This window comes from Pomacea canaliculata, linkage group LG2, assembly GCF_003073045.1.
Source record: "Pomacea canaliculata isolate SZHN2017 linkage group LG2, ASM307304v1, whole genome shotgun sequence".
Classification (NCBI taxonomy): domain Eukaryota; kingdom Metazoa; phylum Mollusca; class Gastropoda; order Architaenioglossa; family Ampullariidae; genus Pomacea; species Pomacea canaliculata.
This window is the reverse complement of record NC_037591.1, coordinates 19,197,321-19,214,009: the sequence shown is the minus strand read 5'-3', so window position 1 is coordinate 19,214,009 and position 16,689 is coordinate 19,197,321. Positions and strand designations below refer to the sequence as shown.

Below are 16,689 nucleotides of genomic sequence, written 5' to 3'. Positions count from 1 at the left end.
TTCTATTCATATACTGATCTATATGATTTTTTAAAAATGTCTTTTTTCTTCGATTTAGATGAACTGGAGTGGGATACTCTGACGATATCGCCATATTGCTGGAATCAGTCTATCCCCCTCTACAGCACATTTCAAACCAAAACATATACACATGTTCTGTCCACGTGAAACTGTTTGAAGGTAATCGTATTCGTGGTCAAATTATATTTATGCTTAGATTAAAAAAGCAATGTTTACATCCCTTCCTTGTATTTGATTTTAGAAGCTTCGATGGGGTTATAACAGTAGCAAGGGCGATTCATGATAACAAAGGATGGGGAAAAATCGTCTGCTTCTTTATGATGAAAATATGACTACGCTATAGTTTGTGTTTACGAAATTACATTTCTGTTTCCATTATTTTCGTGTTTAAAAATAAAATCCTGCTTGTATTTGTACAAATGTGCTTTATGACACTGGCTTAGCGCAGATCAGCATCAGAGAGAGAGAGGGAGCGAAGGAAGAAATATTTTGCTGGGACAATACCTAGCTCGATCTGAGCTAATCCAGGGGCCCCACCATCATTATCAAGATAAAAACAAAACATATTTAAATATAACAATTTTTCTACACCCAAGATCAATACATCTTTATCATTAAAATAACCCACAACAAACCAGTTCTGGAACTAATAGCAAGACAAAACAGAAGCAGTATATGGCCAAATTTTCTGTAACTATATTTCTTTTATATTTGCATTATTGCCTTCAAAGTACATCCTTATTGAAATTTTTGCAGAAGCATTAAAAGTGGATGGATTTGGGTCCCAGTGCAAGTGCTACCATGCTTGCAGGAATGTCTGGAATAAGTGTGCAGTTCCAGAATTTTGAGGATGATGTTTCCAAAGAAAGCAATGATTTGACAGTAGATTCTGGGTAATTATGGTCTTGAGTTTGTGTGTGCGGGTGAAATGAAAGCAATAATTCTGGTATTGCGTTTTTTTTGTGCTGTTTTAAATATAAAAGTAGGATTTAAACTAAATGTTGTAGCATTCAATTTTTATTTGAGATTAACATTCAATTATAAATAAATATGTTATAGAAGATATATGCCCAGAAACATGACAGAGAGATGTTTTTTGGATGTGAAGATCCCACAGATTCTGTTATGTAAAGTTCAGGTGTTATTTGCAGGTTTACAGCTGAACCCTCATTTCTGACAGGTGCTGGTCACTCTGATCTGCGGTCAAGTAAGTAATCATGCACTTGTGCAGGTCATGATAAGGACTTTTACGTTAATTAGTGCTTCAGATAGAAGCTCATTTCATATGCTTTAATTACAACTTTATTTCCAGAGCTTTGCATTGTTACAACTTTATATTTTTTGAGCATTTTGCATATAGTACATCCACATAGACTAACATCAGTAAAATCATCTATGCTTAAAAACCCATCACACAGATCAACATATAAAATGACATTTTAGGATGTTGATTAAATTTAATCAGTATAAATTTTATATTTCAAGCTTTTTTATACAAATTTGGTTAATGAAACTTGTTAAGAAGGTAAATTTTTAGCTCCAAATATTCTACCTTCAGATGATCGCTACTTTGAAAACAAATTATGGGTCTGTGAGAGAGAGAGAGATGTGGAAAATTTTAGGTGGATAAGCACCTCATATATGTTCTGTCAAAGTGACATTGACTATGGCAAAAGTAATCAATATTTTACAGTTGCTTCAAATCAGGGAGGTGCAGACAACTCAGACAGCACAGAGGTAAATGTGTGGAAATCTATGCTGAGCATATGGCATGAGATATATATATAATTAGGGAGTGAGTGAAACCTGTGAAAGAAAGTGCAAGTAAATGAAAACAGCAAGTTCTTCACCTCAGTTTTAAATGAGTTTTCTTCAGAGACAATTCCTGCTGGAAGGCATAATAATAACCGTCCAACTCTTTTCAACATCAAAATAGATTCAAACTTGAAATCTGTACGTCCAGGTTTGGAGGCCTCATTATATGTAGATGACTTTTCTCTCTGCATTCGAGGTCGATCTCTACCATGACTCGAATGCCAGCTACAACTGTGTGTAAACGCTGTACAAAGGTGGGTGACAGAAAATGGCTTCAAATTTTCTCCTATGAAGTCAGTATGCATCCACCTTAGCAAACTGGGAGGTATGTTTCTAGACCCATCTATTTCTGTCAATGGCATGGTCCAGGAAGTAAAATTCCTTAGGGTCATCTTTGGCCGTAAACTGTCTTTTCTGTCTCATATCAAATCTCTACGGCCTACACCTATCTTGTCAGAAAGCCTTTGACATTTTTAGAGTAGTTGGCCATGTCAGCTGGGGGGCGGACCACACAGTCCTGCTTCGTCTGTATCATGCCCTGGTCCACTCCAAGCTAGACTATGGATCCATGATCTATGGCTCTGCTTGAGAGTCCTACCTCAAAATTCTTGATACTATTCATCATAAAGGGTTCCGCATCTGTTTGGGTGCCTTCTGCACCATTCCTGTACAAACTTTGTACGCAGAAGCTGGTGAGCCTCCACTTTCTCTCCGTTGTTTGAAACTCATGTTATCCTATGTCTGTCGTTTAAAAGATAATCCTGGAAACCCTGTTTACCATGCTGTTTTCGGACGTCAGCGTGCTGCTCTGTATGCCATTTGTACCAAGGAACAAGCCATTATCACTCCGTGTAGCACCTCACCTACAAGGTGCCAGAGTAGATATTCAGCAGATAGAGCCTCTTTTTCTACTTCCAGCTCCTCCTTGGACCCTTCCTGTTCCAGAAATTTGTGTTGATCTCACAACTTTTAAAAAAGGGACATTAGTGACCCCATCTATCTACAACGGTTTCATGAACTCCTTTCTGACTATCCTAAATTCTGTTCTATATTTACAGACGGCTCCAAAGTCCCAGGTGGTGGCCCAGTCGCTGTGGCAGCAGTTCCATCCTGCCAACCGCAATGGGCTGCTTCAGTCTGACTAGCTTATGGATGTTCTATTTTCACTGCGGAACTTCAAGCCATCTTGCTTGTCTTGCAGCATGTTTACCGCTCTCTTCGGAGCTCAACTTTTTGATTATTTCAGACTCTCTTTCTGCCCTCCAAGCTCTCTTTTCCAATGATTTTGACCACCCTCTTGTGGTCCAGTTTCATAAAATTCATGCAGCACTCATTCAGCGAAACAAGGACATCGTTTTTATTTTGGCTCCTGGCCATGCTGGTATCTCAGGCAATGTTCGAGCAGACCATTCTGCCAAGGCTGCATGTCAGTCCCCAGGCTTATTACAGTTGCTGGTATCATCAGACTGTAAACTTCTCTTCTTCTCTTCTTCTACGTTCAGTCCTTATGACAACGCCACTGGGACACTCTGGGCCAAAATAAATTGTATGCCACTCTTCCCTGTCTTTCCAACCGCCTATCTTTGTGCCATTCTGTGAGGTGGGAGGAGGTGGTCCTTGCTAGATTAAAGTTTGGACACACCTATGCCACTCTTACAAACAGCACCCATTTGTCCATGGTGTAGGGGAAATTTTAATGTGGTACATATTATGATTGTTTGTCCTGAGCTCTAGACTATCCATCGGCAGTTTTTTGCAGAGAATTCTTTGTTTTCCTTGTTCAGGTCTGTCCCATCAGCAGCAATTTTTTTACATTTTTAAAGAGGATAGGGCTTTAACATTAAATTTAAGAAATTTTATGTCCTGATAGTTGTTTTCTTTTGACTTATGGTTTGTTGGTGGCCTTTTTGGGCTTCACCATCCCTTTTTACTCTTTATCCACTCTTTTACATTTTGTTTAGACACTTTATTGTGTTGATTTCTTAAAGAATTTTATGGTTATATTACTTGGGAAGTTTTGTCCCTAAACTTTTAAAGTTAAAATTACTTTTGTTTGCCGTGATAAAGCCCTAGTTGCTCGCATGGCATTAACACAAACAAACAATTTTGAAGCAAATGATTGCAGGACTGTTGGTAATGATTTATCCTTTTGTTGATCATGGCATGACCTACATACATATACATGTTTCAGCCTGTCAAGCGTAAGGGCGGCTGGACAAAGGGAAAAAAACGAAGAAAAGGACTGAGAGATTCAAATGCTCCCAAGCAGCCTCTTTCTGGCTACCTTCGGTTCCTGACAGAACGTCGAGAAAAAATTCGTCAAGAGAATCCAAATTTGTCTTTTACTGACATTTCTAAACAGTTGGGAGCTGAATGGTCTAATCTTCCACAACATGACAAACAGGTAAAGGAATAAAGTTTATTATGACGTAGAAAAGCGTATGGACAGGGTATACATCCAGGAAATACCAAGATAAGAAAATGATTTGGTTTAAAAGTAGACTTTTATTCAAAGAAAATCGATTCAGAGAAAAGTGTCCTAAAGATTTTGCCTGTCAAATAGCTACTTCTACTGCAAGTACAATAGTAAAATCCAGCAACACTTGCTAAAATCAGGTCATAAAAGGTCTTCATTGAAAAGCCAGCCTGGTATCATTTTATGAACCATGATATCAAGTCGCTACAAGTTTAGCTTCACTGTTTTATTAAAATATATACTATTAAATATCATTTGTCTCATGCTAAAATATTTAAAATAATAAAATATATAAAAAGGATTTGCTATAGTAAGTTGTTCTGATACATGGGAAAGTGATTTTAAAAAACTGGAGACTTTGGGGCTTTGTTTCATTTCCCCAAGCACCTCCCTTTTTTTTTAAAAGAGTGAAGAGTGGGATGGGATCGCAAACATTTTGAATGCCTTTCATCTGCAGAACCATTCCAATTGCTTCGTTGGATTGAAATGGATGGCTTCAAAGTTCCACATGGTAGACCGGTAGCTGTGGCTGCAGTCCTGCCTGATGCAGCAGGCATCGTCCTGTGGATGGTTGCTTCATCTTCTCTACAGATCTTCAGGCCATCTTGCTAACCTTGCAGCACATTCACCAATCTTTAGAGCAGAACTTCTTAATCATTTCAGACTCTCTATCTGCTTTTTCCTGTTGTTTTGACTTCCCAGTCGTGATCCAACTTCATAACATTCGTGTGGCTCTTCTTTATTTCAACAAGGACATTGTCTTCATTTGGGCTCCTGCCATGCTGGCTTTCAAGGCAATGTTTGAGCGGACCAGGCCGCCAAGGATGCTTGTCAGTCTCCTGGTCAATTGTAGTCACTGGTGTCATCTGACTGTAAATTTTGTCCTCATGGCCTATGTTTAGTCCCTGTGGCAATGCCACTGGGACAGCCAAAATAAGTTGCATGCCATTTTTCCCCATCTTCAGGCCGTTCTTTATGGTGGGAGGAGGCAGTACTTAGTAGACTTAGGATGGGACACACTTATGCCATGCATTCCCATCTTTTATGAGGTAAACCCCCACCAGTTTGTCCCTGGTGTCAGAGATTTTTTACTATTGCAGATGTTTTGAATTACTTGTCCTGGCATCCCGAATATCCACCAGCAATTTTTTAAAGCAGGCTTATTGTTTTCTTGTTCAGTTCCATCACACCAGCAGCTGTTTCTCTTACTATCTGTTGGTTACAGAAAGAAGCTAAATCCCTCTCTTTGATACCAGTTATCTTAGAACAGATATGGACAATACTGTTCAAACTATTCTTATCATGGACAGAGAGTTTGCAAAACCAACATACAAAGGAAAAAGATAAGACTCTCAATAAACGATGGTATAAACGGCCTGTAATTGCTTGACTAACTGAAAAACTATTTAGCTTACACAGAAGGTACAGTCTTTGTTGGCCATGTTTAATAATGTGTTTAGTGTTTAAATTCCATTTGAGATGGCAATCAAAAACAGTTCCCAGGTACCTGAAAGAGTTAACAGTTTCTACAGGTTTACTGTGTATCACACTGGGAGCAACAAAATCTTCTTTGATTCTCCTACACAGTCTATTTTCACTTCTTTTGTTTTCGTCGACATTTACCGCCAGAAAGTTCTCATCACACCACTGTATAAAATTTGTTACGGCATTACCGTGATCTATCATATGTTCCTGCAAAAGAATCAACAATGCAGTTATAGTACACATCATTCACTAGCACAGTTCATGGTCTATATCTAATCTCATTATAAATTAATTTCAATGGCTGCATAAGTTCCAGCTAGAATGTGTGATTGTGTCTCCCCTTGCACACCCTTAGCTGTATGAGTGATGACCTTATGAGACCTCACAAATAAATAAGGCCTCAATACCCATTATTTCTGTTTATGAATAAGCTGATATTTCAGAAGGACTATGTTCAAGAAACTGATCTTCATTTGTAAAAGTAGTGGACTACATTCTAATCTTTAATTCGTGGATGATAAGGTCAATACAGCAACCTTGAAAGTATAATGGGACCATTGTATATGTTAAATATGCACTTTTTAGAACAGGCAATACTTCTTTTATAAGCATATTTTGGCTATCAGCACATTAAATTTTAGTTAAAAAAAAAAAAATCCTCATGCAGTTGAAAGTTCATTTTCATTTACCTTGTTCCTGAATACCTGTAGTTTTGTACAGCAAACTGCACAAAACGCTGATAGTTATTGAAGGTTACATGCGTTAAATTTGTTACCATAGCGATATCTGGCAGAGGCAGAGAGAGACAAGGAGCGTTACACACGTGAAATGGAGGCCTATCAACAGACAGAGGCATACCGCTCTTTCCGTCGACAATTTTCACCTAAAAACAAAGGTGAGACATGAAGTTACTGAAATTAGGAAAAGTTGGTTAAATTTGAAGCAGTTTCCTCAGTGTCTATGGCAAGAATTAATGCTGCATAGATTTTTTTTCTTGATAGTTGCAAGAATTAAATTTAGGCATGCAAACCAAACATACTTATGGTGACAAACATGTGGGAACCCTGTGTCCAGCAGACACTTCCCTATTCAGTAGACGTGGTTCCTCAGACTGGTTTTTATTACTAGACGACTTCAAATCTGTGGACACCTGCTAAATGATAAAATTTGTCCCTTTGGCTGTCACAAGCTGACAGCTTTTGCTTCGGTTTTGCTGCAGTGTCACCCATTTTGTCTTAATTACATTGTATTTACTTGCATGTTGTCTTCTTCAGGGTTTACCATGTAAATCCATAATAAAACCAGTAACTCACACAGAACCATGCAAGAAGCAACACTACAAGGAATACACAAAAGATTTTTAAACTTAGAGCTAGCGTTATTTGTGCTGAGTTGTAGTAAAGAGAGAATAACTTTAGTGGAAGATAAATTACTCAATAATTTGATTACAGTGTTATCATTTTACTGGCATTTCATTGTACATAATATCAGAACACATTTATTATGGTGGCACACATACATACTTTTTTTTTAAGGATATGTGTTAGATATGAGCTAAGGCAGCAAGTGTGTTAAAGTGTAAATGTGCATGTTCATTGTTCATCATAAATTCACTTATGGATGCAGAATAGTTTTTTTATAAGAATGATTTGAATGTTTCTATTGATGTTTGGACTTTTATGATGCTATAGAAACAGACATTTCAATAGACTGTGGCTGACAGTGAAAAGTTGAAGGCATTTTGAGCCATGACTGCAAGTAGTATAGAATGACAAAACCTTATCTTTTAGCTCTTTGTGGCAAGGAAGGAGACTATCAAACATGAATATCAGCTGTGTGCAGAGATTATTGTAGGAGCTGGCAGGATTCCCTTTTTTTCTAAAAAGAGCATAATTCAACAGTCAGGACATTTGAATGGTTGTCATCCTCTGACAAGAGTAATCAATTACCTGCTCATCAGAGCTTGCTGAAAGTAAAAACAAATTTACATTTGGCTACCCTGTTAAGAATCTTGATGGAATTAAAACAGATGGTTTATCCTGGTTTTTTTTTAAATCCTAAACTCATTTCTGAAGAAACACCAGGCTCCTTGTCTACCAGAAAGGAGGAGGGGGATGCAGTCTGGAAGAATGAAGTTTTTTTCTCGAAAAAGTCAGGAATTTTTTGTTTCTGTCATAGTAGTATGCGCCATGGATTAAAGAATCTTATGACACCTTTATTCTCATGAACTGCAGCTTTTGCAGGTTTGAGCATGCCATGGCCTCCATATCTGCATTTATGAGGAATGTGTCATAGCAGCCATTGGTTAACTTCTCTCTGAGGTCAACCCTGTACAGTACACTGCTTTCTGACTAAGGAAATAGTTTGGAGGACCTTGTTTCCACTAATATTAGTTGTCCAAAGTGTCATGTCAGAATGACTACTAGGGTCACCAGCACTGTATGTGCTCCTTACCTCCCTCCCTTTGGTTGAACCATTCTTTCCTGCTGGATGGGGAAAGTTCAGACTTTATGTGGAATGTCTCCCCAGCCTAGCTTAATTTCTACCTAAAATTCTTTATGACCATGTCAGCATTGATGTTGATATTATTGTAAATTGACATATTATGTTTTATTTCAGAAGATGAAGCAGAAAGTCAGCAGATAGCAGGATCCGGTTTGGAGGTAAATTATTCTTTTATATGTGAACCTTCTATCTCTTTGAAAATATCTCTGAAGTCTTATCTTTTTCTTCTGCCAGTGTATGTCTCTGTGTGTGTTTGTAGGTGTGTATGGGCATGTGTACCAGAGTTCTATAATGTATGCACCATGAAATGTAGCGATAGTGGGTACTTTATAAATACCTTTGTGGCCCAAAAGTGTTCAGATATTGGAGGTGTCTGGGAGTCTGCACAAGGCAGGTTTTACTGAACTTTCAAGCCAGAACACAATGCAGGTAGATGCTCTAAAACAAAAGGGTGGTGTTAATAAAGTTAGTCCTTTGTCATTTGAAGTTAATTTACTGGGTCCCTTAGTAGATTTTTCTAGGTGCATGTTTCTTACTGATATGACCTTACTGCATGTGGACTGAGTATTGCTTATTAATAAATGCAGTTTTCATTTTATTTCACATAACTTTATCAATACTCCAGTACTCTTGCAGTTATGTTGTAGCACTTTAGTAATAGATCTAGACCTCTTTCAGTGGATGTTTTAATAGATTTGGTGTTTGTGCATGTGTGCTTGTATGCGTAGGTCCTGGCCCATGGTGAGGAAGAAAGTGGAACATTTGATATCCCAATTTTCACTGAAGAATTTTTGGACCACAATAAAGGTTTGTTATATGGATTATAAAAAATGTTAAAGAGATTAGAACACCCTTGGGTCAAATTATAAAGGTGCCACATTTGTGGACTCTTTTACAAAAGAAAACAAACTCAGTCTAATTTGTGACTTAAATGGACCCATTGGACAAGAAGAGTGTGAAGTGAAATAGTGTTACCAGCTTTGCATCTGATCCATTTTACGAGAAAAGTGTTGAGCGATACTGTTATCAGTTTTGCCAACTAGTCAGCATGACTGCAAGAAGCAAAGATGTTGCATGTTGTATAAAGGCAAAGCTTATAAGAACTGTAAACAGACTTTTTTTTTGGTATCCTTCCTTTGTAAAAGAAGGTTGTGTGTAAATCACTGGCTTTATTTGTGTTTGAGGCTCTGTACATATTCTATACAAAATGTCTCAGCATAAGTCATGCCAAAAGACGTTCATTAAGTTTAACACTGATTGTTGGCATGACAACTTCTTTCACTACATTGAACTCTGTCGCACCAGTATTCTCCAGATTGTTCAGTGTTTCATATCTGCACATAATCTTCATGTTATGCTGGTATTTTGTCGGCCACTATTCAGTAGCTGAACAGCTGTCATGTATGACAGTTCAGACATGACAACACAGTATGACACCCTACTTGAACTGTTTCAGACTTATGTTTTAGATGAGGTTGTAAGAAAATGATTATTTTGCACTGGAAATTTTGTTTAGACATAATTCAGAGCATCAGCATTATTCGATTGGCTTTTCTCTTTAAATTGTGAGTACTGAAACCCCTACTATAGACTTTTCATTACCCATTTTTCTATGGCATCTGTATTAGGCATTAGGTAGACTAATGCTCACCACGTCGATAGGAGTGGTTTGGTGTATCATAAATTGCAAGCCTTATAAAGGGTGAGGGAGTAATCTTCAAATTTTAATGCTAACAGGACATTGCTGGGCAAATACTTTCTACAATGACATTCTTGGTCAGAGTTCAATATCCATGAGTTTATGAGCAAGCATAAATAATAATGAATGCAAAAAGTAAAGACAGCATTAAGCTAGCTTGATTAAAACCCTAATCAGCCATATGCATTTGACTAGCAAGCTCCAGGGTGGAAGCTGTGGAAAATCTGCTATCTTAACAAAACCTACTGAACAGCTATCAAGTTGTTGAATGAATATTGATAGGTGAAAGAACTCACCCATGAGCTTGAGTATTACTGCTGAAACTACCTTTGTATAAACACAGACCTGTTTACCTTTAGGGGTTATCTGTAATCATTATAGGTAATCCTCAGCATTACAGCAAGTGGAGTGTTACCATTAGGACCTTGTGGGACTAGATTTCAGATGGCCTGGCTTCAGAGAAACACAGAGCTGTTTACCCTTGAAGTTCATGAGAATTAATGGGTGATCCTCATTATTAGGGAATTACAACTAGGACCAAAAACACATTTTGGCAATAGAAGATCACCATAAGCTTGTCTGGTTTGGCCATGTCAATACACCACTGGCAGCTAGTACCAGGGAAGAGAACCATTTGTTTTATTTAGATTTATTGTTTTATGCATTTATCTTGGATACAGTCTACTAAACATGAACTTTCATTTGATTACCTTTTGTGAGTGACAGTCTGATTTGACAATATTGTTTAATCAACATTGATCTTACAGTATACTTTTTGTTAAATTTTACTTCATTGCCTGATGAATAACATTTTCTGTATGGCCTGAAACTTTTTATTAAAGCATTTGGATACAAGGAAAAATAGCTGTTGTACCTGTTATTTGATGGAGATGAAAATAATGCCCTAACTAATTTGTGTTGTATGTTTGGCTGTGCCTGCTGAGGCCATACACTAGCTTGCAAATTCTAACATCAAAGAATTTTGAAAATGTAAGTTAACTGTCTAGCTGAATATATAAGGAACCTTTACATAAAAGAAACCAGCAGGATTCAAAATTTGAAGTGCATTTGGCTTAAATTGAGTGCAAAGTTCCATTGTAGCATTTGGATATCAGAATTTATAATTTGTTGGCATTTGTCACATTCTTTGTATTGTTCGAAAAATGATGAGCCCTATTTGTCCTTATTCTGAATGGTCATCCTTGATCCATTTGTCAATAAACCTTAAGGTTCAGATGCCAGTGCTTTAACCACTCAGCTATCAAACCCCTTTACACTGTCAACAAACATTTTGAATAATGTGGTCTTTGTGTGCTATTTGTATGCAGCACGTGATGCTGAGCTGCGGCAATTACGAAAACAAACAACTGAGCTTGAGGAGCAGAATGCAGTGTTGTCAAAACATCTGGACAACTTGCGGGGTGCTGTAGACAGGCTTCAGACAGAGACCACACAACAACGCTCATGTAACTCAGCTTTAGCAGCCCACCTTCATACGATCCGTACCACTCTGGCCTCAAGATTTGCCAGCCTTCCTTTACCGGGTAATTTAAAGTTTATGTTTAAACATGTGGAATGGAGAGAATGAGAACAGGGATGTGAACAACATACTGCTTCCTTATTGGTTTCTGAAGTGATGGTTACCATTACCTGTGCTTTACATGTCCACTGTACACCATGCATGCATAAACCTAGCAATGTCTATTTTTTTTCAGTGATTAAATGAGTAATATTAATCTTAAAGTCTAGAAATGCCTATTTGTCTCAGGATAACTCAAAAGCACCTTTAAGCTTATTTATTTCATGTGGGTTGTGTTAGTCTATTTCACCAAGTTAAAAGTTGCTCTCTGCCTACAAAGTCTGACCTGTTTTTGTACACAAACACAGTGGAATACCTCACTTGGCAACAAATAAACAGATCATGAAAAATTAGTTTCATTTGGAAGTAGAGCTCTCTCCTGAGACATTGCACTAAAACGATTGTTGGGGATAAAATACAGAAAGAAGGTTCAATAAATATATATATATTTTTTTCATACAAATCGGTGGCTGTGATTTTATAGAAAGATATTTCCTTTGGTTTTACAGTGCTAAGACTGTATTGTAAAATTTCATAGTTCAGTTTGTTCCCATAGTTGTTTGCTCTTGACTCTGTCTCCCTACATCATCTTTTTTATTCTCTCAGCCAGATTTTAAGTTTGGAATGACTAAAATAAGTCAAAGTATTTATTTACATTTCAGGCTGCAGTGATGGACCTACTGTTGATACAATTGAAAGCTATATGGCACGTGTTCACACCATCATCACTGAATCCCCACAGCAACATCATAGTTTTGTGGCCAGCATTCTTGACATTATCACTAGACTCAATGTTGATGTGTGAGTTTCTGTTGGTTCATGGTATTGCAGCACCTAGACCTTGTGTTTGTTGATGGTGGTGCATGGATCTATCTCGAAAGAGTAACTTCCTTCTCTACATGCATAGAATATGCATTCTTTTCAAGAAATTATATTAAAGAAGCTATATTAGTAATAATTATCAGTGAATGAATGTGTGAATTCTTGGGGTTTCCAGTACATTTTAAAAATAATTTTTTATGCACATGAAGGACATTTCATAAGAAAATTTAGTATTGAAGGTATTCAAGTCAACTATGTCCTGTACAAGAGCTAAAACAACTATTACTTCTGAACAGCCAGCTAGAAGAGTTCTTCCAGACATCAGTAGATATTTGCCCTTCATCACCTATTCTTGCAGAACATCATGCAAGAAGCCCACTACACTACTCTATTGATGGTAGACTAATATTCCACTTGCACTTTGCACATAAAATTAGTGTGGTGGTGGCCAACAGCAACGAACTAAAGGATATGACCAACAAACACAGCAGATGTATATCAGAAGGAAGCCAGCACTGACAAGAGCTAAGTCAGTTAAGTCATGGTCAGCACCAGAGGCCCTATGCTCCTCGAGGAGTAACAAGGACTAAACTAAACAGCACCAGAGGTGTGATAACAAAGCAGAGACCTACATGAACAGACAACATCTAGAAGAGGTTAATGGCATCATATACTTGAGAGCTGCCTTGTAAAGAGATGGCTGTTTCAGGATTGCAACAGTGACAGCAGTAATGGTTAAACTGGATCAGCACCATCAGATTTTCTAGCAAGTACCAAACCTTTAAGTTCCCCTATTTTCCATTTTGCTTTATGGATGTGAGATGTGGACCCTTGCTGCCTGCAATAAAGAATGCAGGCATTTAAGACTTGAGTGCCTGAAAATACTGCTTCTGTAACCTTAAGTTTAATGCACTTAATGGTGGAGAAAATGGTCATTGGTTCAAGGCATGCTGAGGCCTAACCTGAAAAATTCCCCTGGTGGGCACCCAGCTTCTGTCCAGCAGAAATGAGGGTATTTTGTCAGTTTGTTAACCATTCATTTGCTTTATTTACTGAGATATACAAATGTGAAGAAATGAGTGGAAAATATTGCTGTTATTTTGTAAACTGTCAACAATAAATTTAAAAAAGGGCAGGATAAAAATCATCTGCTTTCCTAATGGTAAGGGCTAAAAGACAAAAATTGTAACTGCAAGCAATAAGAAGAGAGAACTTTGTGCTAACAACAAATTCAACAGTGTGTCATTAACACTTTGCATCAGGATTTCAGATAAATGACCTGTGGTCATTCATCTAGATTCCAAGATTACATAGTGGATGCAAAAGTCGGTGAAAACATCCAAGCACCACTGTGACAAGCAAACAATTGCTTATTAAATTTTTTTAGCAGACCTGGAGTAAAGCAGATTGAAAATTGTGTATTGCAGTATCAGGCATTGATTCTGAATAACAGTTGGCTGAGAGAACTTCATAAGCGGAAAAGTAAGCACTGTTGCAAGATATACGTAAATAAATTTTTACAAAGTTGTCACATTAAATATTTTTTTATTACAGGAAAAACAGAAATGTGCAATGATATTTTGCCTATTACCTTTAAATTTCATCATGATGTACTTGTCAAATCACCAAAACATGTATGAAACAATAAATAAAAATAATACTTTTAATAGTTTTTTTAATGACAAACCCTCCTACACACAACACATTCACATACACAAAGGGAAACATCATTTTCTTAGCATTAAAAGAAGTCTGTATATCGTGTAAGTACATAAAATATATTGTGCCAACTCAGAAATAAGTGAATTATTACTGTTTTAGACTAGTTTGTTATTAAAGGCTCTTAAAAATATTCAATTGGGATTATGGCTGGTCTGATTAATAATATGCTATTCATGTAAAAGATGCTCTATGATTCAAATGAGTGAAAATAGCTTTATTCTCTCAAACCGCGCCACCCTTCCTGACCACTTCCTCTCACTCAAGAAGAAAAGTGCCGATAGTGGTAACAATAAGTACAGCATTCACCAGATTCTGGAAATGGTTCGCCTTTAGAAACAATGCAAGGTCTTCTTCCTGATGATTTAGTGTTGGCAATTGTATGTGATGCTGAAATATGCTGAAAACCAAGAGTTTTTTTTTTTTTAATAAAGTAATCGGCATATAGACATAAAAGGAGTAGCATGAGACATGTTATTGTCAGCACAGTTTATCTCGATCTTCTTTTGTTTCAGGGAAAAGTTATGAAGTTACCAAGTCTAGTTTCAGCCAAAAACATTGAGCACATCAGGTATGCTTGTTGGACAACACAGCAGTGTCATCTCAGAAACGAACAAAACTGTTGAAGCCAAGCCCATCACCCAAAAGATGGTTGATAAGATCTGTGATGAAAAAAATAATCACTTTTTTCATCCTAATAACAAGCCATGTATTGAAGTGGATAAAATTTGCTATGGTTGTACACAGGGATGGGCAAGCTACTTTTAATTTGTAGCCGGCTAGGCTACAGCTACTTTTTTCAAAATGTAGCCGGCTACACTACAGCTACAATTTTGCAAAAAGTAGCCAGCTACTTTGGGCTACTTTTAAAATGTAGCCAGCTTCTTTTGGCTACTTTTAAAAGCGTGATGTTATAACAAGTTAGCTGTAGCCAGCTGGCTGTAGCAACATACACAAACATCAAACATACACACAAAACACTATTACTTGCTTTACAAAGTTTTTATTATAATAATGAAACGGAGAACTGCGATATACCGACAATTTTATTTAGTGAATCCATAAATGCTTTCATTCATTCCTTGCACCCTTCCTCCCCCGGCCTTTTTCACACAATAAGTACACGTAATTTACGATTATATTAAACATTTCTGGATCTTTTTCCTCATCCTGTTTTAGTGACAAAAGAAATTATATAAGTTTTCCGATAAACATTTGTTTTCTATAACTATTTGTTCCCTATTACTTAGAAATGAAAACTAAACAGATGCTTAAGTATCAGGTACCTGGTGGAATTTTCAATAAGTTAGTTATGTGTGATGAAAAATGTCAACCTCTTATCAATACTGTGACAATGAACAACAGACCATTGAAATAAATGAGTTTGCATGGAATATAAGTAAAACACTGCTTAATCTAATTTAGGCAAGCAGATCATAAGGCTTTTTTTTTCTAACACTGACACTGAAAACAAAGAAAGGAACACAAACTGTTTCCAAAAGCTGATAGGGTGAAAAGTATAGTCCTGGCATACTAGAATAGACTTTAATTATATAGTAGGGTGTCAAATGTAGCATATAAACACTGAAATATATTTTTCAAAAATGATCTGATACAAGATATATTTATTTTAAATCTTTAAGCTTGAATTTCTCTGTTTGTCGTTTTTGACATCCAGTCCTAAACTATAAAAACATATTTCTCAAGATTGGCTTGTGCTACAGCAGTAAAATTTTGCAATTTTGTTAAGAAATGCATAAGCTACAAAGTGATGCATTTGAGAATATGGTATAAACATTACTTTTGATCAAATTAACATTTTTCTAAATATTTTCTAAATATTTAATTGCCACATTCACACTGAGTCGGGGGGTACCATGTCTGATTTTTTATATCTCCTAGAAATCTTGAGATATCAAAACGCCTTATGCATCAGTTTTCTTATCAGTGCCTCTAGTTTACAAAAAATCCAAAACCTTTGGTATATGACTTATGGTATTGTGTAAATTTGTTTTTTAAATGCTTGTACGTTTTGAAACAAAATCGTTGATTAAAGTCACAATTTTCACTTTAGGTACTCAAAAACAGTTTTAAAGTGCTATATTTATGTTATTTTGTTACTCTATATTTAAAAACCCTTAAAGATATTTAAAATATGGATTTTTAATTTTTGGAGTGTACCGGTAACCTTAAAACAAATCTACATTCTTTTAGTCCTTCATGGAATTGAATTTGACCAGAACTTTGGCCTCGAAGTTGCTGTCTGTCACCCTAGTGCGCAGCTTTGTCATGATAAGTCCTGCCAGACTGAACAATCTCTCAACAGTTCTTGCATTTGAAACTATACCCACATTTTGTGGCTTCGCAAAATGTAAAAAATTTCAAATAAGGCTGGAAATTGATGGGTACGTCCATCTTCGTTTTTCAAATCGCTCCCGCCACAATGACGACCCGGTACTTCCGGTTACTGAGCGTGCGAGACACGTGGTGTCTGGCTGTCAAGACACCGAGCAGTGAGAGCAGTGGCTGTCGTCGTCTTGCTGACACGCTGTCGACGAATGGTCGTGT

At 36.9% G+C, this 16,689-nt stretch overlaps 1 protein-coding gene across 2 annotated transcripts; it reads left to right on the top strand.

The window, feature by feature from the left end:
- Nucleotides 1-58: 58 nt before the first annotated feature.
- Nucleotides 59-14,992, top strand: LOC112556941 (high mobility group protein 20A-like). 2 transcript variants are annotated; one of them, XM_025226448.1, is made up of 11 exons: nt 59-180; nt 778-914; nt 1,173-1,228; nt 1,715-1,758; nt 4,028-4,240; nt 6,578-6,692; nt 8,420-8,460; nt 9,031-9,109; nt 11,330-11,545; nt 12,243-12,381; nt 14,637-14,992. In XM_025226448.1, the coding sequence occupies exons 2-11, from the start codon at nt 793-795 to the stop codon at nt 14,647-14,649; spliced, it is 1,038 nt and encodes a 345-aa protein (XP_025082233.1). In that variant the 5' UTR covers nt 59-180; nt 778-792; the 3' UTR covers nt 14,650-14,992. The 2 variants fall into 2 exon arrangements, with proteins under 2 accessions (XP_025082233.1, XP_025082232.1); XM_025226447.1 differs by having other exon boundaries at nt 8,417-8,460.
- Nucleotides 14,993-16,689: the final 1,697 nt, after the last annotated feature.

Coding starts and splice junctions, on each gene's coding strand:
- LOC112556941 (XM_025226447.1), top strand. CDS start 793: ATGGATTTGGGTCCCAGTGCAAGTGCTACCATGCTTGCAGGAATGTCT. Junction 915..1,172: donor GATTTGACAGTAGATTCTGG/GTAATTATGGTC, acceptor TGTTATTTGCAG/GTTTACAGCTGAACCCTCAT. Junction 8,461..9,030: donor TAGCAGGATCCGGTTTGGAG/GTAAATTATTCT, acceptor TTGTATGCGTAG/GTCCTGGCCCATGGTGAGGA.